This window comes from Oryctolagus cuniculus, chromosome 2 (genome assembly GCF_051225735.1).
Source record: "Oryctolagus cuniculus isolate XC-2025 breed Fujian yellow rabbit chromosome 2, ASM5122573v1, whole genome shotgun sequence".
Lineage (NCBI taxonomy): Eukaryota > Metazoa > Chordata > Mammalia > Lagomorpha > Leporidae > Oryctolagus > Oryctolagus cuniculus.
Genome location: NC_142868.1, coordinates 41488320 through 41512885, shown reverse-complemented (window position 1 = coordinate 41512885; position 24566 = coordinate 41488320). Strand labels below are relative to the sequence as shown.

Genomic DNA, 24566 nt, shown 5'->3' with positions numbered 1-24566 from the left:
TGGATTTGATTGACCACCTGGGTGGAGACAGATATTTTAAATGACTCTGAGATATGCTGTCATAAAGGGAATCCAGGTACCATGAGTAGAAGAAGCACTTCCCATCTCTTGCTTAGTGTAGTAAGCAACATGCTAGAAGATTGGATTGACTTCACGGATGTTCAGTAATTTATATTTCCAGTGGTTAAGGTCTTGGAGCTGATTTTTGTGGTAAGATTGCTAACATGGAGGTGCATATTTGATTCAGCAGTTAGGCTGCTGCTTGAATGCCTGTGTCCTATAAAGGAGTGCCTTGGTTTGATTTCCATTTCTGATTCTAGTTTCATGCTGAGAGGCAGCAGGTGGTGGCTCCAGTAGTTGGGCTTCTGCCACCCACGGTGGAGACCCAGATTGAGTTCCTGGCTACTGGCTGCAGGCTGGCCCAGCCCAGGCTGTTGCAGGCATTTGGGGAGTGAATGAGCAGATGAGAGATCTCTGTCTGTGCTCCTCTGACTCTCTACTTTTCCAGTAAATAAAATAAATGTAAGAAAGTATTATTAGAGGGTTAACATTGAGTTATAGCAGGTGAATGACTTTAGTTTTAAGCAGACTAGTATATACTTTTATACTTCAGCTCTCATACAGGAAAAGAACACAAAATAATAACTGTTAGAAGTCTTTTACATCCTTTCAAATATTTGAAAAGTGCAGAAGCTAGCATGTGCTGATAAATGCAGTAGAATTTAAAACAAAATGCTGTAGTATTTAAAAGCATGTAGCCGGGGCGCCGGATTCTGTCCCGGTTGCCCCTCTTCCAGGCCAGCTCTCTGCTATGGCCCGAGAGTGCAGTGGAAGATGGCCCAAGTCCTTGGGCCCTGCACCCGCATGGGAGACCAGGAGAAGCACCTGGCTCCTGCCTTCGGATCAGTGCGATGTGCCGGCTGCAGCGCGCCGGCCGCGCCGGCCGTTGGAGGGTGAACCAATGGCAAAGGAAGACCTTTCTCTCTGTCTCTCTCTCTCTCACTGTCCACTCTGCCTGTCAAAAAAAAAAAAAAAAGTCTTTTACTTCCTTTCAAATATTTGAAAAGTGCAGAAGCTAGCATGGTGCCTGATAAATGCAGTAGAATTTAAAACAAAATGCTGTAGTATTTAAAAGCATGTAGCACAGTGTTGTCTGAGCACACAGAAGGGGGGCAGTGAATTGATAAATGAATGGATTTGTGAGTGAGTTTGTACTTTAGTATTTGTCTTTGCAGGATGATTGAAGAATGAGTTCAACTGCAATATTGTCTTTGATTTCTAGGACTCGTCACCAGGCTGCGATACCCAGTTAGTACCAAGGGGAAGAATGCACCAACCACTGCAGGATTCAGCTACGGTAACTCTCATTTTGTAATTACATTGGCTAATTTTCCTGGAAAAGGAACCATTTTCAGGGGCAGGTGTTTAGTGCAGTGGTTTAGATGCCCACATCCCATCTCAAAGTGCCAGAGTTTGAATCCCAGCTGGACTCTTGATTCCAGCTTCCTGCTAATCTACACCCTAGGAGGTCGCGGGAGGTGGCTCAAGTCCTTGGGCCCCTGCCACCCATATGGGATACCCAGATTAAATTTTGGGTTCCTAGCTTCAGCCTGATCCAGACCTGGCCTTTGTGGGCATGTGGGGAATGAACCTGCAGATAGAAGGTCTTTCTTTGTCTTTTTGCCTTTCAAATAATAAAAAATTCAAAAATCTATTATCACTAAACAGATTTAGATATATAGAATTCTACACAGTGGAGCTGTTTGTATGAGTTTTCTAGTATGGGTTTTTAGATAGTTATCCTTTATAGCTATTGTGACCTTCGATTTTATATTTTCTTTTCTTTTTTTTTTACTTTCTCTTTTTTTTAAACTTTTATTTAATGAATATAAATTTCCAAAGTACAGCTTATGGGTTACAATGGCTTCCCCCCCATAACGTCCCTCCCACCTGCAACCCTCCCCTTTCCCACTCCCTCTCCCCTTCCATTCACATCAAGATTCATTTTCGATTCTCTTTATATACAAATCAGTTTAGCGTACATTAAGTAAAGATTTCAACAGTTTGCTCCCACAGAAACATAAAGTGAAAAATACTGTTTGAGTACTAGTTATAGCATTAAATCTCAATGTACAGCACACTAAGGACAAAGATCCTACATGAGGAGTAAGTGCACAGTGACTCCTGTTGTTGACTTAACAAATTGACACTCTTGTTTATGGCCTCAGTAATCACCCTAGGCTCTTGTCATGAGCTGCCAAGGCTATGGAAGCCCCCTGAGTTCACTGACTCTGATCATATTTAGACAAGGCCATGGTCAAAGTGGAAGTTCTCTCCTCCCTTCAGAGAAAGGTACCTCCTTCTTTGATGACCCGTTCTTTCCACTGGGATCTCACTCGCGGAGATCTTTCATTTAGGTTTTTTTTTTTCCCCCAGAGTGTCTTGGCTTTCCATGCCTGAAACACTCTCATGGGCTTTTCAGCCGGATCCGCATGCCTTAAGTGCTGATTCTGAGGCCAGAGTGCTGTTTAGGACATCTGCCATTCTATGGGTCTGCTGTGTATCTCACTTCCCATGTTGGATCGTTCTCTCCCTTTTTTATTCTATCAGCTAGTATTTGCAGACACTATTCTTGTTTATGTGATCCCTTTGGTTCTTAGTCCTATCATTATGATCAATTGTGCACAGAAATTGATCACTGGGACTAGTGAGATGGCATTGGTACATGCCACCTTGATGGGATTGAATTGGAATCCCCTGGTATGTTTCTAACTCTACCATTTGAGGTAAGTCAGCTTGAGCATGTCCCGAATTGCACATCTCTTCCCTCTCTTATTCCCACTCTTATATTTAACAGCAATCACTTTTCAGTTAAGTTTCAGCACTTAAGAAGAATTGTGTATTGATTACAGTATTCAACCAAAAGTATTAAGTAGAACAAACAAAAAAAATACTAAGAGGGATAACATATTAAGTTGCTCATCAACAGTCAGGGTGAGGGCTGATCAAGTCACCATTTCTCATAGTATTCATTTCACTTTAACAGGTTTCCTTTTTGGTGCTCAGTTAGTTGTCACCTATCAGGGAGAACAAGTGGTATTTGTCCCTTTGGGATTGGCTTATTATACTCAGCATAATGTTTTCCAAATTCCTAACAGGGATCCCTTTTCAGTTAAAATTTAAACACTTAAGAGTAATTGTGTGTTAATTACAGAGTTCAACCAATGGTACTAGAACAAAAAAAAAATACTAAAATGGATAAAATATTACATTGTACATCAACCGTCAGGACAAGAGCTGATCAGGTCATATTTTCATCCTTATTCATAATTCAGTAGGAAACATTCTGTCAGTGAAAAATAAGTGTTAGCATGTGACATGAAAAGTAATTCTAAGCCTTCCTGGTTCTCCCCCGGGCTTTGTTGGTTACTCACTAAAATGTAAGGGTGGAGGATTAGAGAAGCTTCCAACCTGGTGTTCTTATTCAAGTTCAGTTCTTTCCAACTTGGAACTGAAAAGCAAAACCAAACCAAACAAAAACAACAAACTGATCGCAGGAGGAAGAGTGGTAAATGCGGAAGTATTCGTGTTTTATGCAAAGTCCTTAGCCTTCAGCTGCGTTAGTGGAAACGTAACTCCTGCAGCCTTCTCCTGCCTCCTTCAGGTCGCTTGGCTGGCATGGCGACAGTTTGGAAGGGCTGTGTTCCCTTTTCACTTGCTGACGTCTGCCCCCTTCTGTCTTGCAGAGAAGTGGGAGATTAACCCTTCAGAGCTGACCTTCATGCGGGAGCTGGGCAGCGGGCTCTTCGGAGTGGTGAGGCTTGGCAAGTGGCGAGCCCAGTACAAAGTAGCCATCAAAGCTATTAGGGAGGGCGCCATGTGTGAGGAGGACTTCATAGAAGAAGCTAAAGTGATGATGTAAGTCACGCGCAGCCCGTGGCCCTCCCGTGCCCTGGTGACTTCTGTTCTGTGGTACCTATGTGTGTGTGTGTGTGCCTTCCTTCCCAGGAAACTGACACACCCGAAGTTAGTCCAGCTTTACGGCGTTTGCACCCAGCAGAAACCCATCTACATCGTCACCGAGTTCATGGAGCGCGGCTGCCTTCTGAATTTCCTCCGGCAGAGACAAGGTCACTTCAGCAGAGATGCGCTGCTGAGCATGTGTCAGGACGTGTGTGAAGGCATGGAGTACCTGGAGAGAAACAGCTTCATCCACCGAGACCTGGTAACCAGGACCCTCCCGTGTGCCCGTTCATTGGCTGAAGTGCTGTGCAGCACAGGGTCAGCTCTGTGCTGGGAGGCATTCATGCCCATGTTTGTTTGTAACCATGTTTCACTGTATGTGTGGTTTTAAGATTTATTTATTTGTTTGAAAGTCAGTGTTGCAGAGAGAGAGAGGAAGAGAGAGAGAGAGGTATAGAGAGAGGAAGAGAGAGAGAGAGAGAGAGAGGGAGGGAGAGGTCTTCCATCTGGTGGTTCACTCCCCAAATGGCCACAATGGCCAGGGATGGACCAGGCCAAAGCCAGGAGCCAGGAGCTTCCTCCTAGTCTGCCACATGGGTGCAGGGGTCCAAGCACTTGGTCCATCCTCCACTGCTTTCCCAGGCCATTAACAGAGAGCTGGATCAGAACAGGGACAACCAAGACTCGAACCAGCACCCATATGGAATGCCAGCACTGCAGGCAGTGGCTTTACCCATTATGTCACAGCACTGGGTTCCACCATTATTTATTTATTTATTTTTTTAAATTTGAGAGTGAGAGTCACAGACAGAGAGAGGGAGAGACAGAGAAAGAAGTCTGCCATCCACTGGTTCACTCCCCAAATGGTGCAACAACCAGAGCTGGGCCAATCCAAAGCCAGGAGCCAGGAACTTCTTCTGGGTCTCCCATGTGGGTACAGGGGCCCAAGCCCTTGGGCTGTCTTCTTTTGCTTTCCCAGGCCATAGCAGAGAGCTGGATCTGAAGAAGAGCAGCCAGGACATGAACTGGCACCCATATGGGAAAGCCAGAGGCTTAGCCTGATGTGCCACAGGGTCAGCTCCAACCATTATTTTTAAACTTTGTAAATTTAACTCACCCCATTATCTTAAAGGAAAGATCTTTATTAAATGTAATGATTCGTGTAGTTAAAGTCTCCAAGCAACCCTCCTGACATCAGTTATCTGATCTCCAGAAGAGTGCTGTGAGGTCTGGCAGATTTTATCTCATCACTGTCCCCTAGGCAAGAAAGGCAGCTTTGGGGACGTGAAGTGGCTGCCTACTGTAACACACAGGGAAGTTAGGCTTGGCTTTGGCCTCTGACTAAATCCCAAATTGTTTCCCACCTCTCACACTATAAACAGAACCTTGATGAGAAATCCTTTGGTTCATTTTCTTTGTCTGTAATCCTCGGGCAAAGATGGAGACTCACGTGAACTTCTGACCCTACCAGGAAAGGAGATCTGTTGGTGGCACTAATTCATTGTGATGCACACTTCCTACTGTTTCTCCTCCCACTCTTTCTCCTCTGCTCCCCCTCCCACTCTTTCTCCTCTGCTCCATTCTCCCTGCTTTTCTCCACGAATGTGTCTGTTCTCATCCTGTCAGTAGCACCTTCACCAAAGCAAGCGTGGCTACCCTCTGGATGGTCTCGTATTCGAGTTGCACTTTTGTGGTCAAGCACAGACACAAGTCTTCCAGAGCAGCAGCAAAGCATTTTTTTTTTTTAAATTAAGGATCACCATCGGTAGATGTGGTTCTTTTCTTTAAGATTTATTTATCTAGTTGAAAGGCAGAGTTACAAAGAAGCAGAGGCAGAGAGAAAGAAAGAGAGAGATCTTCCATTTGCTGGTTCACTCTCCAAATGGCCCCAATGGCCCGGGCTGAGCCAATCCAAAGCCAGGAGCTTCCTCCAGACCTCTCGTGTAGTCGCGGGGCACAAGCACTTGTGCCATCCTCTACTGCCTGCCTTCCCAGGCCACAGCAGAGCTGGATCGAAGTGGAGTAGCCAGGGCTTGAATTGGCACCCACATGGGATGCTGGCACTGCAGGCGGCAGTTCTACCCACTACGCCGCAGCTTTGGCAACTAGATAAGGTTCTAATAAATATTTCACAAATGTAAACTCATTTTGAGTCATTATAACAACCCTTGGAATAGATATTATGATTCTACAAATAGGATAAGATAACTGACCAGTGTCAAGTCAGTTGTGGATCCAGGGTTTGAACCCAGGGAGTTTCACTCCAGAGTCTATACTGTAACCGCTGTGCTGTGTCATATCTAGATTTAAAGTATAACAGGGAGCTGATGACTTGGAGATGGAAGACTTGGTTTCCAACATGTATTTTGGGACAGTTACATAGTCTTTCTGATACTCTGTTTCCATATCTGTAAATTGTGGGTGTCGCTCCCCCTCTTCGTGGAGGAACGACACAGGACCCTGCGCTGTTTTTCGTCTGTTCGGCCCTCCCCGGGTTTGCTGCTGGTTCTTCCCGGGTTGGCTACTATCCCTTCCACCTCCGTGGAAGGGCGGTTCCCCCTGGCCACATTCCCCACTTCCGCAGGGGAGCGGCACACCGCCGGCCGGTTCTCTCGGGGGCTGCACAGGTGTTCCCTCAGATGTTCCCCTTAGATGTTCCCGGTGCATGCCGTCTCTCTCCTCCTTTATAGTCCTCCTCCGCCAATCCTAACTTGGCTGCCCACACGCCGAGTACGCTGCTCTCCAATCAGGAGCAAGTCCTACAGTTTATTGGTTGAACTGGAGGCAGCTGTGCGGAAGCTGTTTACTTCTCTCCCAGCACCATATTGTGGGAGAGCAGATGCATAGAATAAGTCTTAATTCCAGTAACTCAGTCCAGTCCGGGCCGCTCCCCACAGTGGGTATAATACTTTTTTGCTCAAAAGATTGTTCTAAACATCATATTGTACTGGGGCCAGTGCTGTGGCATAGCAGGTAAAGCTGCTACCTGCAGTGCCGGCATCCTATATGGGCTCCAGTTCAAGTCGCAGCTGCTGCATTTCCAATCCAGCTCTCTGCTGTGGCCTGGGGAAGCAGTACAAGATGACCCAGATCCTTGGGCCCCTGCACCCACATGGGAAGACCTGGAGGGAGCTCTTGGCTCCTGGCTTCGGATTGGCACAGCTCCAGCCGTTGCAGTCAATTGGGGAGTGAACCAGCGGATAGAAGACCTCTCTTTCTCTTTCTCTGCCTCTCCTTCTCTCTCTGTGTAACTCTGACTTTCAAATAAATAAATAAACTGGGGCAATGGACTTGTAAAACAGACCTGATAGTGTAACAGCCATTATTGTTAGCACTATACTTGGTGATGACAAAGAACATGGCTTTGTCATGTGGAAATTTGTGAGCTAAGCATCTTCTTCCTTTTTGTACATATGAAACTGATAAAAGTTGAAGGTCCCCATGAGTGTGACAGACTGCACCCGTCCACAAAGATCATGTCTTGCTGAAAGCAATTTTTGATATAATATTGATGGTAGGTTTGTGTTACTCCTTAAGGGAAGATTCATATCCTCCTCTGTGCTGGGGGAAATCTGTTGACTGTTGAGTCAGGGCCTGTGGAGTGTCTTCCAGGGCGGGTGGAGGTGGTCCAGGGAATGGGTGTTAACTCTCACTTTAGAGGAAACTCTTACAATGCACTCATCAGCAAAGAACCTCATGTAAGTGGCATTATCACATACAGAAAATAAAGTTCTGCATAACTGGGAAGAGAGATACATATATTTTTTTAAGATTTACTTATGGCCGGCGCTGCGGCTCACTAGGCTAATCCTCTGCGTGTGGCGCCAGCACCCGGGTTCTAGTCCCTGTTGGGTGGCCAGATTCTGTCCCGGTTGCTCCTCTTCCAGTCCAGCTCTGTGCTGTGGCCCGGGAGGAGAGTGGAGGATGGCCCAAGTGCTTGGGTCCTGCACCCGCATGGGAGACCAGGAGGGAAGCACCTGGCTCCTGGCTTTGGATCGGCGCTGTGTGCTGGCCGTAGCGGCCACTTGGGGGTGAACCAGCAGAAAAAAAAAGACCTTTCTCTCTGTCTCTCTCTCTCACTAACTCTGCCTGTCAAAAAAAAAAAAAAAAAGATATATTTACTTATTTGAGAGGCAGAGTTACAGAGAGAGAGAGGGAGAGACAGAGAGAGGTCTTCCATCTGCTGGTTCACTCTCCAAATGGCCACAATAGCTGGAGTTGGGCCCATCTGAAACCCTAAGCCAGGAGCTTCTTCTGGGTCTCCCACACAGGTATAGGGGCCCAAGAACTTAGACCATCTTCCACTGCTTTCCCAGGCCACAGCGGAGAGCTGGATTGGAAGGGGGACAGCTAGAACACAAATCGGCGCCCATATGGAATGCTGGTGTAGAAGGCAGAGGCTTAACTTACTATGCCACAGCACTGTCCCCAAAAACTACATCTTGATCCACGGGTTTTGATATTAAAAATGTTTTCCCTCTGAGAAATACTATGTCTTTTTAGCAAACTATTTTTCTTGAATCTTATAAAGCATGGCAAGAAAATATGGATTTAAAAATCCACAATTGGCCTGTGTCGTATCTCATGTTATCATGTACTGGAAACATAGTAAATGATAAAACAGACTGTGTTCACACACAGCTGTTCTTTTCGTTGTTGGTAGGTGAGATTGCCCAGTCACCGAGCAAAGCCGTTGGGTAGGAGATTGGCTCCCCTTCAGTTTGGTGGTTAAGTGTCAGTAAGCTCAGTTGTCCTGGACTGAGGACATCAATAGATGTTACTGGAGTCTGAGAATCCCATTGCTTAATAAGAATAGGACTGGCGGGGGAAGGTGGGTTCACCTTTGTCTTAGTGCCGTGTAGATAGGACTGTTGGTTGGTAAAGGAGGTGTAGTAACGCCTTCTTGCAGATGAGACTTAATTTTTTGAAGGTTTTTATTTAATGAATACAAATTTCATATATACAACTCTATTTCAACTATTTGCACCCACCCAGACACACAAAGTATAAAGTACAGTTTGAAGACTAGTTTTACCGTTCATTCTCATAGTATAATACATTAAGGACAGAGGTCCAGCATGGGGAGCAAGTGCACAGTGACTCCTGTTGTTGATTCAACAACTGACCCTCTTATTTATGACGTCAGTGATCACCCGAGGCTCTTATCATGGCAGATGAGACTTCCTGGTCTTTGTACCCATTCTTTCAAATGTGTGGGAGACTCTTCCGGGGGAACGGGGAACGGGTAAAAGCAACATATCTACCATCTGTACCCAGTGACTGAGTTACAGTACATTTAATACAAATGGAACTTGTATTTTTCTACTTCTATTGTGCAACTTTTAAACTTACGTGCTGTCCTGTTTTCTAGGCTGCCAGGAATTGTCTAGTGAATGATGCGGGAGTTGTGAAAGTATCGGATTTTGGAATGGCCAGGTATGGCTGAGTCTATGTGGTTTTAGGCGATGTTCATTTTGTCCTGTAGAATTAATAAGTATGGGAATAATCTGCACTGATGATGAAGATAGCAAATATTGTTAACAATTCTGAGATAACTGTATTAAAATTAAAGTATATGTTCTGAACTCGTAATTCTCTCCACTAGGTGGTAGTATAGCTTGTTAAATACACGACTTTTGTCTCCTCTGTGCGAGTTAGAGTTCTAGAATCTTTTGTTTTCACAGAAACACATTTGATGGTAAAGTTCTTAGACTATCAACATCTGCATTGCTTTTATTCCTTGAATCTTTCTAATATTGATAGAGTGTTAGAAAAGATCTTTTAAAAAGTTCAACAAGTTTTAAAAAGAAGTTTTAAAAAGTTCACAGAAAAATGGAACTAAAAGATAAAATTTGGGGCTGGCATCGTGACATGGTCAGTTAAGCTACCGCCTACAACGTGACATCCCATACGGATGCCCCTTTGAGTCCCGGCTGAGTCCCGGCTGCTCCACTTCTGATCTAGCTCCCTGCTGATGTGCCTGGGAAAACAGCAGAAGATGGCCCAGTGCTTGGGCCCTGCCGCCCAGGTGGGAGACCTGGGAGAAGCTCTGGCTTCTGGCTTCAGCCTGGCCCAGCCCTTGCTGTTAAGGCCATTTGGGGAGTAAACCAGTGCATGGAAGATCTCTCTTTCTATCTCTTCCTCTTTCTCTGCAACTCTGCCTTTCAAATAAATAAATCTTTAAAAGAATATATAAAGTTTAGTGCAAAAAAAATTGAAATCCACACATATGAGAGCACTTAAAAAGTTCATGGAAAATACACATTATGAAAAGCTATACATGATTTCAAAGTTTCTCTTATATGTATGAGAGAGAGAGAGAGGAACAATCCTATCTACTCGTTTACTCTAAATACTTGCAGTGGCCAGGAGAGCTGAAACCAGGAGCTGGGAACTCAGTTGGGTGGTAGAGACCCAGTTGCCATTAGTGGGAAGATAGCCAGGAGCCAGAACAGAGATCGAATTCTGGTATTCTGATGTGGGACTTGGGCATCCTAACCAGGGTCTTAACCACTAAGCCAAATGTCTGCCCCTACACAATTATTTATTCCATTTTCCATGAAGTTTACCACACACCTTGATATTTAGTTTGTTCTTCTGTCTCTGCTTCTGTCTCTCCTTCTTTTCACCATTCATCCGTAAGGGATCAGGTGTCTGCTCTGTGCCTGGCACAGTGCTGGGCTGAGCCAAGCAGAGAACAAGACCTCCGAGTCCCTGCCCACATGTGGCTTGTGTTCTGGGTGAGGGAGAAACCCAAGACCCGAGAATAAACGTAGGCACTGGAGCAGCGGTCAGACTGTGGCCTGTCAATCTGGCCCACACTTTTTCTTATGTTTTTTACTTTTACCGTGTATTGTATTTAATTTTGATACTTAGGGAGAGAGAGAGGGAGAAAAAGAGAGAGAGAGAGAGACCTACCTATCTCTCATCTTCCAGCTCATTCCCCAGATCACTACAACAGCCAGGGCAGGGCTGGACCCGGCCAAGATCCAGGAAGTCAGTCTGGGTCTCCCACATAGGCTTGAGCCATCACCTGTCACCTCCCAGGGTGTGCCTTAGCAGGAAGCTGGAATAGGGGCCGAGCTGGGACTTGAGCCGGTCACTCTGATACGAAATGTGGGTGTTCCAAGTGGTGTCTTAACTGCTACGCCAGATGCCAGCCCCAATCCCAGTCCCTGCTTTTTACTGCCTGTGTGTGAGCCAACAACAGCTTTTTTATTCTGAAGTAGTTGGAAAAAATGGAAAGGCTATTACGACACATGAAAATGATCTGAAATTCAAATGCCAGTAGCCATCAACATGGTGTAGTGAGACGTAGCCTCGCCCCTCCATCCATGTGTTGTCTGCGGCTGCTCTCACACTGCAGTCGCCATGACAGGGGCTGTACAGCCTGGGAAGTGGGAGCTATAGTGTGTGGCCCTTTACAAAAGTGTCCACTGTCCCCTGTGGTCGGGATAGTGTGGCTAGGGGGTGGCAGGGCAGCCGTGATGGTCCCTGCGGTGTATCTGGTGGTGAGGAAGACCTGATGCGATGCAGGTATTTGAATGAGGCTAAAAGCAGGAAGGAGCCAAGCAGGTGCAATCTGGGGATAAAATATTCCGAGGGGAAGAAAAGTGCAAAGCTTGCAGTCTGGAACCAGATCGGCCTGCTCAAGAAACCGTAAGAGGGCCAGGGCAGCTGGCTCCAGGCAGGGCCAAGGTTAGCACCTAAAGAAACTCAAGCCTCGGAGGGCAGAAGGCTGGGTCTGATGGAAATGGGACCAGAACGTCTGACTTTCAGTATTAATTCCCCAGCGCTCTTTGTGTGCTTTCCATAGAGATATCGTGGATCCGACAGGCGGTCCTGTGCTTTCATAAGCTCAATCTGTGCTCTGGTTAGTTGCTCTGAGATATTGCACACTCTCAGTTCAGGCTGCTCTGCTCGGGCTGACAGCCCCTGGTGGCCTTGTCTGCCAGCTGCTGAATCACCATCTAGTATAGCACGAGAGATGTGTGCAATTATTTGACCATTTTCTCCCGACAGCTTTTAGAAATGCTATGCCCACATAACACGTGCTTATGTTCCTCTTGTAAATGCACCCCGGACACATTGCAGATGGGGCTGAAGTGGCTCATTTACCACCTCTTGTGAAGGATTCGCCAGAGGTGGCCAGAGTTACAGGTTTCTGTGTGTCCTTCCGGGGGACTTCGAGTTACACTCTGATTGCATGGTGTGTGCATGTGAATGTGGAGACGTCGTGCTATCTTGCCATCCTTGCACACGTCGTTGTATCTTTTTTTTTTTGCACTTGCATCTTCCATATGCTGTAGTTTCAGTTGTACTGGGGCTAAAAGCACTTGTGTCTCTGGCTACTTCATACCATCCACTTTAGAGATTGTCTGCTTTAGATCTTTCACATATGGGGCCTTTGGGTTGAATTTTGTTTAAAGAACAAAATTGCTTGCCAGAAAGTTGGCAAACTATTTTATTGTATCCTGCCTTGATTGCCCCAAGAAAAGAAAAGGTGATTAGGAAATGAAAGTGCGGATGGTGAAATGAAGACGTACGCTTCGTGTACTTGAGTTTAGCTGAGGGGGGGGGACATCAGCAGGCGTGGCCCCGGAGGTGAATCCTCAGCTTCCACTGGGTGCTTCCGGGGGGTGGGGGGTGGAAAGAACTTGAACAAATGCAGATGGTGCTTCAGAGGTGTTAACCTGGGATGTGTCTTAATGCCAGGTATGTTCTGGACGATCAGTACACAAGTTCTTCCGGTGCCAAGTTTCCTGTGAAGTGGTGTCCACCTGAAGTGTTTAATTATAGCCGCTTCAGCAGCAAATCGGACGTTTGGTCCTTTGGTAAGCTCCCCGGCCCGTGTGTCCTCAGCTCTGCTCCGTGGAAGAAGCACGCACAGCATCTGAAAATCCCTTTTCCTTTTCCAGGTGTGTTAATGTGGGAAGTGTTCACCGAAGGCAGGATGCCCTTTGAAAAAAACACCAATTATGAAGTGGTAACCATGGTTACCCGCGGCCACCGACTCTTCCGGCCAAAGCTGGCATCCAAATACATCTATGACATGATGCTAAGATGTTGGCAGGAGGTATGGGTGTCTGTGCTTTCTGTTTGGATCTGAGGCACTCAAGGGTTGGGCTTGCTGGGTAGCTAATGAGCAGTCCTTCAAGACCAGGTGAGGCGCTGCGTGTTTTATAGGAAGGCGCCCTTCTCAGCCAAGTTCTGCAGAGTGGGAGGAGGACCATAAAGAACTGGAACATGCTAACAGTGACTTACCAAATTCAGGCTGCTGCCTCGCTCCAAGTGGGAATCTGCTCCCACAGTTGTCTGAGCCAGGGATTCGGGGAGTAAGCCTAGAGAAGTTGATTGAAGTATTACTCTCTATTATTTTTTTAAGATTTTATTTTATTTATTGGAAGGACAGAGTTATACAGAGAGAGGTAGAAACAGAGAGAGAGAGGTCTTCCATCTGTTGGTTCACTCCCCAAATGGCTGCAACGGCTGGAGCTGTGTCGGTCAAAAGCCAAGAGCCAGGAGCTTCTTCCAGGTCTCCCACGTAGGTGCAGGGGCCCAAGGACTTGGGCCATTTTCTACTGCTTTCCCAGACCATAGCAGAGAGCTGGATCTGGAGAGGAGCAGCCGGGACTAGAACTGGTGCCCATATGGGATGCTGGCGCTTCAGGCCAGAGCGTTAACCTCTTCTGCCACAGCGCCGACCCCACTCTTTATTATTTATTTGGCAGACAGAGAGAGAGAGACAGAGAGACAGAGAAAGAGATCTCCCATCTACTAGTTCCCTCCTCAAATGCCTGCAATAGCCACGGCTGGGTTAGGTTGAAGCCAGGCACCCAGAACTTAATCCAGGGCTCCCCCATGGATGGCAGGGGCCTAAGTACTTGAGCCGTCATCTGCTGCCTCCCAGGGTGCACATGGTCAGGGAGCTGGAATCGGAAGCAGAAGTGAGACCTGCACCTGGGCTCTTCCATGTGGGATGTGGATGTCCCAAGTGGTGGCTTAGCCGCTGCACCAAATGCCTCGCCCTGGAGTATTAGTCTTTTTTTTGTTCTTCTTCTTCTTCTTTTTTTTTTTTTTTTTTTGACAGGCAGAGTGGACAGTGAGAGAGAGAGAGAGACAGAAAGGTCTTCCTTTGCCGTTGGTTCACCCTCCAATGGCCGCTGCGGCTGGCGCACCGCACTGATCCAATGGCAGGAGCCAGGTGCTTCTCCTGGTCTCCCATATGGGTGCAGGGCCCAAGCACTTGGGCCATCCTCCACTGCACTCCCTGGCCACAGCAGATAGCTGGCCTGGAAGAGGGGCAACCGGGACAGAATCCAGCGCCCCGGCCGGGACTAGAACCTGGGGTGCCGGCGCCACAGGCGGAGGATTAGCCTAGTGAGCCGCGGCACTGGCCGAGTATTAGTCTTTTAGCAGAGAGAGTTCCTTTCTCTGGACCTCAAGGTCCTCAGGTAGCCTTCCTCAGAGTCTTTGGAGGTTCTAAAAAGTCACCTTAAAGAAGAGATTAGATACAAAATAACTTTGGAAAGACAATAACATTAGCTGGTGGGCACTGTGTGCTAGGTACTATACCAAGGGCTTTAGATTTTGTTCTCAAAATAACCCTTTGAGGTCAGGCCCAGTGGCCCAGTGGTTTAAGCTGCCCTTGGGGATATTCCGGCTGCTCTGCTTCCGATTTAGCTCCCTGTTAATGCACCTAGGATGGCAGTGAATGATGGCTCCAGGACTGGAGTCCCAACCATCCACATAGGAGCCCCAGGTGGGGTTCCTGGATCCTTGCTGCAGCCTGGCCCAGCCCCAACTGTTGGCAGCCATGAGGGGAGTGGGCCAGCAGATGGAAGATCTCTTTCTCTTTCTGTCACTCCCTCTCTCTCTCTGTAGCTCTGTATTTCAAATAAGTAAATAAATCATTCTTACACACACACACACACACACACACACACACACTTTGAGGTGTAGGTACTGTTCCTGTGACTACTGGAGATGAGAAGACTGACACTCATGAGGTTGATGCGTGCCCAAGGCCAGTCAGTGGCAGAGCTGCAGGGACCATCAGATGCCCAAACCCCAGCTCTCAGCCCCCCGCTGCGCAGTGAGTGGCATGGGCAGAGACTTTCTGGGCAGGAAGTGGTACTAGGTGGAGAGAGAACTGGGGAGGGGAGCAGGGGTAAGGAGGTGGTTACAAAGACGGTGTGTGCACCCGAGGACCGAGATGGGTCTGATTTTGCAGAGAGCAAGCACATGGGAGGGTTTTTGTGGGAAATGAAATTGAGTAACAAGGGGATGGGGGAGGGTCAGGTTACCCAGGGCTCTGCAAGCTCTGATCTTGCATGCACTGAGAAGTCCTGTTAGGTTCCAGAACAGGGGCATGAAGGCAGTGCCTGAGAGAGGTTAGTCTAGAGGTGGGCGTGCTGGCTAGAGAGGCAGAGATAGCCCTGGTTAGAGAAGGATGCCTGCATGTTCCAGTCCCAAAGCACCGAGCGCCCCTCTGCAGTAGCGTGGGCTGCACGAGTTTGAGCAACGAGAAATTTTCTTTGGACTGGATTGTGGACCCACCATTCTTTGACTTTTAATTGTAGAAACCAGAAGGAAGGCCTTCCTTTGAAGAGCTGCTGCGTGCCATAGACGAACTAGTTGAATGTGAAGAAAGCTTTGGAAGATAGTGGCACTGGGACCTGCGGCGCCCAGACTCCAAAGCACGAGGAGGAAGCGTCCCTGTGTGGCCAGCCTTCCTTAGCACCTGGCGTGCCGACTGTCTGACTTAGAAGTGGAAACACCTAAAGAGTGTGCTTCAAGACCAACCCTAACTCTGAGATGGGATCTTCCGGATTGCAGAAACGCTGTGTAGAGCGAGATGAGCAGCAGTCACTTCTCTTCACTGCTCGGGCGCTTGAGTGCTGACTGTAGGCTGGCACCGTGCCCAGGCCACAGCTTTGCCTCTTGGAGGCGTGCACGTGGGACCGTGCTAGCTGGTGCCACACGAGGCCAGAGTGTGTGGGAAGGGGAAGGTATTAGACCCATATTCCCGCAACTCCTTTCTCCCTTCGACTTTCCAGAAAGCTGGGCCCGTGGCGTAGTCTAGAACTGGGTTCTAGGTAAATGAGGAGCCTGCCTTGGATAGGTGCCATCTTTTATTTTGAAAACATCTGTTTTCAAGACTGCTATTAAAAATATTTCTATGCTGTATATATTGTAAATATATATAATATATAAAGTTATATATTTATAAGAAACATGAGTTGTCTTTTAATCGAAACTTTTAATTCTGTTATACATGAGCTGAGTGTCTTAGGACTAAAGACTGTGTCCTACGGGTATCAATTCCTTTTCCCCTGGGGATCAAATATTCTTTATTGAAGAGAAGAACATCTGGACCCTCCTGTTGCTATTGCCACATACACACACACCCAGGTAGACGTGTTTCGGGGTGCCTGTCCAGCTTCGCCCCCAGACGGGCCCCGGGAACGGGCTCTCTGAACCCACTCGTGTTGTCCGTAGCTAATTGGAATCATGTGGAGTGAATCAGTTCCTCGGTTTAAAGAAGCTGCCCAGGGCACCTGTGCTGATTGGAAGTGCTGGGCTCTGGAGCGGACCGGGCAGCCCCAGGAGGGCCCGGCAAATGCTCATGCTGTGGCGGGGAGTCCTGGCAACTGCCCAGGGAAACGGAGCGACCGGGCTCCGAGCTGCCTCCCGGATGTGTTTCGGGAGCCCTGGGCGGACCTGGGCACCAGGATCGGGGAGACTGTGACAGCCTCGAGATAGCCCCTGCCTTCCAGCATGCTGGTGTGTGCTGGTGTGGGTGTCCCACCCTCACCACCTGCGACCGAGACGCCAGCTGAGGTGGAGCTGCAGGGAAGATGAACCTGCCCCGGTCACGGCCAGACGGCCAGGTGGCCGAGACCACTGCTGGCCCCACCTGTTGCTCCTGGCATTCATGGTGGGGTGGAGAGGCGTGGAAAACACGGAGCCTTTCCTCGGGGCCGGGGGGGGGGGTGTTCCATGCCCTCGGGGGCTGCTTGGGTGAACCCCAGGCCTGCTCAGAGCAGCACCTCGTCTCTGACCCTGCAGAAGCCTCTCCATCTGGAGTCCGGGTGCCAGGCAGTCTGTCTGCTGAAGGTAGCGTCCATTCTTTCCTGTGCCCTCTGCAGTGGAAACGGTGTTTATCCTGAGTCGGCCATGTTCCTCCTCATCCACCCGTCTGACTTCCTGTCACGGCGACGTGGACGCTTTTTCACTGGTGTGGAGCTCCTTCAAGGGGTTGGTCCCACAGTCCTGCTGTCCCTGGCGGGCCCTTCTCCCTCCGTGCCCCTCCCATCCCTCTATCCTGTCCCTGCCTTTGCTCCTTGAGGAGCTGCGGGTATTGGCGTGAGGGAGGAGAAGGTCAAGGCCATACCCCGAGAAGGTCAAGGCCTTACCCCAACGGTCACACCTGTGAGGGGGACCCCCCCCCCAAAGAGTCAACACCTGGCCACATTGGGAAATGTTTTCCTCAAACATCGTCAGATGTTTTGCGCTGAAACCTAACGTTTTCTATATGAAAGCACAGCTAAGGCAAAAGGTAAGGGAAAGGCCAGAGGTGTCCCCGCCGGAGGTGCAGGCAGAGCGGCGGCGGCGGCGTCCTCACTGTGGTTTCCCCGGTGAGATTTTGCTTACGGTTTCCACTGTGATGAAGCGAAGCGCCTCAGCGTGGTCTGCAGCGTGGCTGTGGATGTCAGCCCTGTGTGGAGTAGAAATGAGGGCCCTGGCAGCCCCTACCCCGTGCGAGCACAGAACATTCTGGGCTGCATGTTCCCAAAGCTGCATGTTTCCCCCAGGAACCGTGGCCTTGGGCCCATCCCTCTTCCTATCAGTTCCTTTATGTGAGAGGGCGTTTGAGTTGATTTTTAAGACCTCTTTGACCACAGTTTTGGGGTTCCTTGGTGATGTTTGCTGGGGCCACTCAGGTCTGGGCCCGAGGAGCTGAGAGAAGCCCCTTCACAGAAGTGGGTGCAGACGAGTGCGCTTTCGATGTAGGCCATCAGGTTGTCATTCACACGCCCCGTCTGAGGTTTTGAGAACAGGAAAATAGGTGGGGCTAACTGTGCCTGTGAGAAACGTCCTGGTGAGCTATGATTTCGGTTCAAAGCCGTGCCTCTGTGAGTGCAGCACAGCCGAAGAACCGAAGACGGTTTTGTTTACCCCCGCGAGCTGCAGCCATGATTCTGTCCACCTGTGAGTACCGTGGGCCTCGTCCCCTCTCTCTCTCCCTCTCTCTCTCGGCTTGTTCTGGGCGTGTGACTTTACTCTCAAACACCGCAAGTTTTTCCTAAGGCGTAGAGCTTGTGAAATTGTGAAGATGATTTCCACAGATGTTGTGACAGCGTTTTGTTTCTTATTTAAATAACCACTGTGGTGATTTAATTGTGGTCACTGCCCAGCATGGAGAGCACGGGTGGAAAACAAACACCATGTCCTTCCATCTATGCCACGGTGCTGCAAGAGCTGGGGAGAATGGAGAGCAAAGACGAGTTAGATTTGCTGTGCAAACAGCTTTGAAGTGCATGCATTGTTTTTTCGTAATGTGCATTTCCCACAAGCTTTTTGAAGACCCCTGTGTGCACTGATTTCAAAAAAATTTCAAAACCAATGTCTTGAATTCCCTTTTCCACAAACTGGCGGTTTCTCATGTGTGCGTAGAAATGCATCGGTGTGACGTGTTGTTAAAATACCCAGTGTAATCAACTTGGGACTAAAGGCCAGGAGACCCAGTTCTGGTTCGGGACTTGTCGCCAGCTTGGCGGTCACCCTTGGTAGCTGCTTTGTGTCAGGTCTCTTATCTGTAAAATGAGGACTCCCTTTCAGCCCACCTCCCAAAAATGTCTCATAAGCAATGGATACAAATGACAGGTGCTTCATGAACTTGACTTTGGTTGCTTTCCAAGATTATTCAGGGCACTCATGTAATTTTTGAAAATATTTGTTAATTTTTGAAAATATTTGTTAGAGTTAGCTCTATGATCCTAAGGCCTGGGAGGGCCTTATTATTTATAAGTAGTTTAAAGATAAGAGAAATGCTAGTTTTGATTTGAATTATGGATGCCTATAGGACCAAATTTAACAAAGCTCAGTCTGATCAGAGCAATCAAAGGCCAGCTAACGGTCAAGGTTTTGCGTTTCTGATTTTTCCGTGGCATCGGGAAAGCCCAATTGTAGTGTTTGAGTGTCGGCTGTTCAAGCCCAGTTACTGCACAGGGCCAACACTTGTCGGTATAATTTATAAAACAGCAAACCAGGCTATTTCAGTTGTGCTGACCTGAATATAACAGTCATCATCCACACAGATGAAAACGAGGCTGCCCCTTAGACATGCAGGCCAAGCAGATTGGAGCAGAAAAACGAAAAAGCAGCAACCTGTGTGTCCCCACCTCCCCAGGGAGCTGAGCAGAGGCGTAGCAACAGTTGTTAAATATAGAAAGCTGCACGGGCATGTGTCTTGGGTTTTCCCTGAGGTCGGTGCTGGAGAGAAGGCTGTACATTACAAGAGGAAGGGTTCGGTCATATGCGACATAAATAATTGTGAGGGTGGAGAGGTGGAGACGAGGGTTAGCTTGCCTGAGGGTAAAATCAGAGCCTGTTGGTGGGATATTTTGGGGATCACTGATGGCCTTGCTGAGGCTTCCCTGTCCCACCAGCTTCTGATTTGATTTGATGGTGAGACTTGCCTGCTTTTGTTTTTGTTTTCCTGCCCTCCACTAAAGCTAGATAGAGCCCTGTTCTCTCTGGGTGAAAACAACCAGGGTTTATTGTTGACAAGGGGCCAGCTGAACGATGCCTGGAGGCGTGTTGGCCAGAGTCGTTTGTGAAGTGAGTTTGCTGTGGTAAGAGCTCGCTGAGACTTGGCCCTGCGGGCTGCTCCGAGGTTAATCATCCAAGCGAGGATAGAGGATCGTGGGGAACAGGGGAGATTCTGAGTATCAGGGCACTGCTCCAGTCAGGTTCAATTTGTGAAAATGAGCAGCACCTGTACTTCCTTCAGCCCACAGCTGCCCTGAGAACAGAACAGCCCTGGGGTTAACGAGGACCAGGCCACGCTGAGAAGTGAAGATTCTGCCTCTCAGCCTCCTCCCCCTCCTTCCCCCTCTCCCTCCCCCTCCCTCTTTCCCTCCCTCTTTCCCTTTCTCCTCCTCTCCTTCTCTCCCTCCCCCTCCTCCCTTATATAAATATATTGTTCTATGTTCTGTGCCTTTCTTCCCCATGAAAGAAAAGATAATCATGTGGGAGGTGGTTCAGTCTCTGTCCTGGAGCGGCCCGGGGCCACTGATGAAATGCGAGGTTCTGGGCCGTCTCTGTAATTTGATCTGAGCGGGTGAGGATAGTACAGTGCCTCTCCTTGAGTGAAGTGGACCGAGCCCCTCCCTTCGCAAGGACGGACCTTGGCCAGGGGGATGGATGCCCGCGGTGGGGGCTGGGTCTCTAAAGGCAGGGCACTGGCCGGCCTTCTGTGAGCACGCACGGCCTGTGGACAGTCCCCGGGCACCAGGAACCAAGGCAGCAGGGCCGGCCAGCAGCCTAATGAGTACTTGGAGTGGAGTCCCCAGCTCCAGTTCAGCCTGCTTGAGGACAACCTCACGAGAGACCGTGAGCTAGAGGCATGAGGCTAAGCGGCTCTCGGGCTCCTGACCCATGGGAGCTGGGGGATGAAAAATTAAGTCACTAAGTCTGGGAACAGCTTCTTCCCAACCGCACATAACTGCAGCTACGCTTTTTTGTTTTTAAAGATTTATTGATTTGTTCATTTGAAAGGCAGACTTAAAGGGGCCGGCGCGGTGGTGTAGTGGGTAAAGCTGCTGCCCTTGATGCCAGCATCCCATATGGGCGCCGGTTCTAGTCCCGGCTGCTCCACTTCTGATCCAGCTCTCTGCTATGGCCTGGGAAGGCAGCAGAGGATGACCCAAGTGCTTGGGCCCCTGCACCCACGTGGGAGACCTGCAAGAAGTTCTGGCTGCTGGCTTTAGCCTGGCCCAGTGCTGCCTGTTGAAGCCATCTGGGAAGTGAACCAGCAGATGGAAGATGTCTCTTTCTCTCCCTCTCTCTGTAACTCTGACTTTCAAAATAAAGAAATCTTCTTAAAAAATAAAAATGGAAGAGCTACAGAGAGAGACAGAGATCTTCCATCCAGTGGCAGGAGCCCAAGCACTTGGGCCATCTTCCGCTGCCTTCCCAGGAGCGTAAGCAGAGTCGGGTAACCCCTTGCACCACAGTGCTGGTCCCCAGAAGCTACTCTTTGACATTCCCTTTGGGTGGCTTCCCTGCCATCTCATGTGGATATTCCATTGTGTGTGTGTGTGTGTGTGTGTGTGTGTTTAGCCCACCCAGCTAGCGTCCCCAGCACATTCTGCCCCTGGCGGGTCGGGCCGCCAGTTCTTGCGGCTGACCCCTTTTTCACGTAGCAGTCTGGCCAGATGTCTTGGGTGTGGTATCGGTGAACTTTGCAAGAACTTTGAGCTCACACACACCAGAGTTCTAGGAAACACTGCTCTGAGATGCGGGGGTGGGAGGGGTCGCGCAAGGTGACTGCGAAGTCCAGCTCACGTGAGCTCATTGCTGGGAAGTGCCTGAGTTCCGGCAGAGAGCAGGCAGCTGCGCCAGGGTGCTGAAAGTGTGCTTGGTGCCCTGGGCTGAAGCAGGGAAACCCATGCGCCATCTTCAGGGCCGCCTGGCCGCTTCTCCCTGCCGCACTTTCCCTCCGGGGAGCACCGGCGGCGCCCCCCGAGGGGCCAGGGCCGCATCCCTGCTTCCCAGATGTCACAGCCCCCCCAGCCCCAGAAGGGCCAAGCCCGGTGCTTCTCATGGGCTGAGTCCCGCTTGCGCCTAGTGCAGCCATTCTGCCCCATTCAGGCTTCAGAGTATAATGTCACAAAGCAAGCCGGAAACAACCAAACAGGTTTGGGTCTAAAAGGCACGCATCTGCGTGTGCCCCCCCCCCCCATAATTTAATACCTCAGACGTATAAGGGGCCTAAACGCATAAGAAAGGTAGCTTTCTAAATGGAATAAACATTTCTAGGAGAACCTCAGCGTATCGCTGCTTCTTTTTTCCCTCCCTTCCTCTTGGCTTGGTGTCTGGGAAGTGTCTGCTAATTCCTGACCAGAGGTAGAGATCTTTCGGGAAAGTAGGCTGTGGGGCAGGCACGCGGTGCCACAGGTTAAGCTGCTCACATCCTATTTTAGAGCCCCTGGGGTTGACCCCCCCCCTCCGGTTTCCAATCCAGTTCCCTGCTAATGCACACCCTGGGGGGGAGCAGGCAATGGGTACTTGGGTTCCTGCCATGCACATGGGAGACCCAGATGAAGTTCCTGGCTCCTTTCAGACTGGCCCGGCCCCACTTATTGTGGGCATTTGGGGGAGTAAATCAGTAGGTGGGAGATCAATCTCTGTGTCACTCAAATAAATAAAAGTAAATGCACTTCAAAAAGCTGGTGGCATCACACCTCCCAGATAACACAGCTGACACCGTTAAAATGTCTTCCACAGGGATCTTAGTGTGGGTATGTGTGGTGGAGTGAAAAGAACATCCAGTTTTTAAAATTTTATTTATTTTATTTTGCCAATGGCTGGGAAATGGAAGACGTCTTGTGGTAGACTTACTGGATCTGAGGCATCTCCCCAAAGCTGCAGGTTTCCCAGGCTCTCCCACAGCCCCAGAGAGCCCCTCCTCCCGCAGGGGCAACCTGGAGCGCCCAGGTTGGGCCGCAAGCCCAGCAGCGTTGGAGCTGAGCCAGTTTCAAGCTATGTTTTGAAATAGAAATCTCTAGCCATCTGCCGGTTACGTTGATGAGCAAATTCAGGAGGAATGAATTTCACCCGGGGCACTGATTGAAAATGAAACTCCGACATCGGAAATGGAAGGGGACGAACTCGAGGTGATGCTGACGTCAACCCCAAGTATTAGGGGTGTGTGTGTGTGTGTGTGTGTGTGTGTGTATGTGAGTGGCCAGCAGGGCAGGGAATCACAGTGGCTTTGCTTGCAGCCGGCCCTGGAGCCACAGCTTTTCCCCTCCGCTGCATTAGTAGTGCCCCCTGGTGGAAGCCCGTGAAAGGAACGTCAACAGGAGCCACAGGACGTAGTTTGCCCAGGAAAGAACCTGAACGGTAAATAAATCAGGTTTGATTGGTAGCCCAGGAGGGCCGGGCCAGTTCCTAAAGGTCACAGAGATTGCTCTGGATGCGGTGCCCTTCTTCTGGTCTGCAGGCACCCGGAGTAGCATTAAATATATTTGCTGAGGAATAAGAAGTAGATGAAAAGAACAGCGCAGACTTAAACCTGGGAGAGGAAACTGGGTCCCTCAGGGATAATCCACAACCCTGAATGTATCCTTCCCACCGGCAAACTGCCCATCCCCAGGGCGTCTTGGTCTCTCTGGCAAAGGCCCTTGCATGCATGAATTCCTGCCCAAATTGCGAATTCTCTAGAAGCAGCCTAACCAGGAAATGATTGAAAGAATGGCTTCTGTCATCACAGAACCCGTGTGCAGGGAGCTCCCCACTTCCTCACCTGGAAGGCCTGCGATGCTCTCAATGGAAAGTGACAGTGGATCTGATGATCATTGATAGTTGCTTTGGAATAACTTTTGATCCAGGACCAGTCTCTGATGTCCATGGTCTGGTGTCTTGGAAAGGCACAGCAAGCAAGGGGACAGAAGGGAGCTATTTGGTTTTCATAGTTTTCTGTCTACTTGACAATCATTTATTGGCCACAGCCATGTGCTAGCAGCTGTGTTGTGCTGGAAGGATGCAGTCATAAACCCGGCAGAGTTGGCCTCGGCTCATGGCTGCTTTTGGCTTTGGGAGAAACAGCATAAAAGCTTGCTGTAACAAGAGCTGTGGCAAGGCGGGAGACCTGGCCCCTTATTTCAAAGTAGTTATTGTTGTCAAATCAGGAAAAATGACTTTTTTTTTTTTAACTTTTATTTAATGAATATACGTTTCCAAAGTACGAATAATGGATTACTATGGCTTCCCCCCCATACCGTCCCTCCCACCCACAACCCTCCCCTTTCCCACTCCCTCTCCCCTTCCATTCACATCAAGATTCATTTTCGATTATCTTAATATACAGAAGATCAGCTTAGTATACATTAAGTAAGGATTTCAACAGTTTGCTCCCACACAGAAACATAAAGTGAAAAATAATAGATGATTTTTTTTAATGATGATGAAATCAGATCAGACCTATTGTCATGTTTAATCCCAGTGAGAGTCAAGTTGGGAGTTGATAGTTTCTTTTCTTTTCTTTTCTTTTTTTTTTTTTTATTTTTTTTTATTTTTTTTACAGAGGATCAGTTTAGTATGCATTAAGTAAAGATTTCAACAGTTTGCACCCCCATAGAAACACAAAGTGAAATATATTATTTGAGTACTCGTTATAGCATTAAATCTCAATGCACAGCACATTAAGGACAGAGATCCTACATGAGGAGTAAGTGCACAGTGACTCCTGTTGTTGACTTTACCAATTGACACTCCTGTCTATGGCATCAGTAATCTCCCTATGCTCCAGTCATGAGTTTCCAAGGCTATGGAAGCCCCTTGAGTTCTCCAACTCTTATCTTGTTTAGACA

At 48.8% G+C, this 24566-nt stretch overlaps 2 protein-coding genes across 16 annotated transcripts in view; both read left to right on the top strand.

Moving 5' to 3' along the window:
* Positions 1–16199, top strand: part of TEC (tec protein tyrosine kinase) — a 122464-nt gene extending 106265 nt beyond the window's left edge. For all 10 annotated transcript variants that reach the window (XM_051831418.3, XM_089325383.1, XM_008248628.5 and 7 more), the window contains 7 exons: positions 1283–1357; positions 3747–3918; positions 4009–4225; positions 9335–9399; positions 12679–12797; positions 12882–13039; positions 15546–16199. In XM_051831418.3, coding sequence (XP_051687378.1) covers positions 1283–1357; positions 3747–3918; positions 4009–4225; positions 9335–9399; positions 12679–12797; positions 12882–13039; positions 15546–15629 — 890 coding nt within the window. In that variant the 3' untranslated portion in view covers positions 15630–16199. The remainder of the gene's footprint in view (positions 1–1282; positions 1358–3746; positions 3919–4008; positions 4226–9334; positions 9400–12678; positions 12798–12881; positions 13040–15545) is intronic.
* Positions 16200–16691: 492 nt separating this feature from the next.
* Positions 16692–24566, top strand: part of TXK (TXK tyrosine kinase) — a 79654-nt gene continuing 71779 nt past the window's right edge. Inside the window, exons 1-2 of one of the 6 annotated variants that reach the window (XM_089325390.1) lie at positions 16949–17082; positions 18092–18177. In XM_089325390.1, coding sequence (XP_089181516.1) covers positions 18162–18177 — 16 coding nt within the window. In that variant the 5' untranslated portion in view covers positions 16949–17082; positions 18092–18161. Of the gene's footprint in view, positions 17083–17385; positions 17525–17928; positions 18178–24566 lie in introns of those variants that run through there. The other 5 variants (XM_089325389.1, XM_089325388.1, XM_089325392.1 and 2 more) reach the window with 5 other exon arrangements.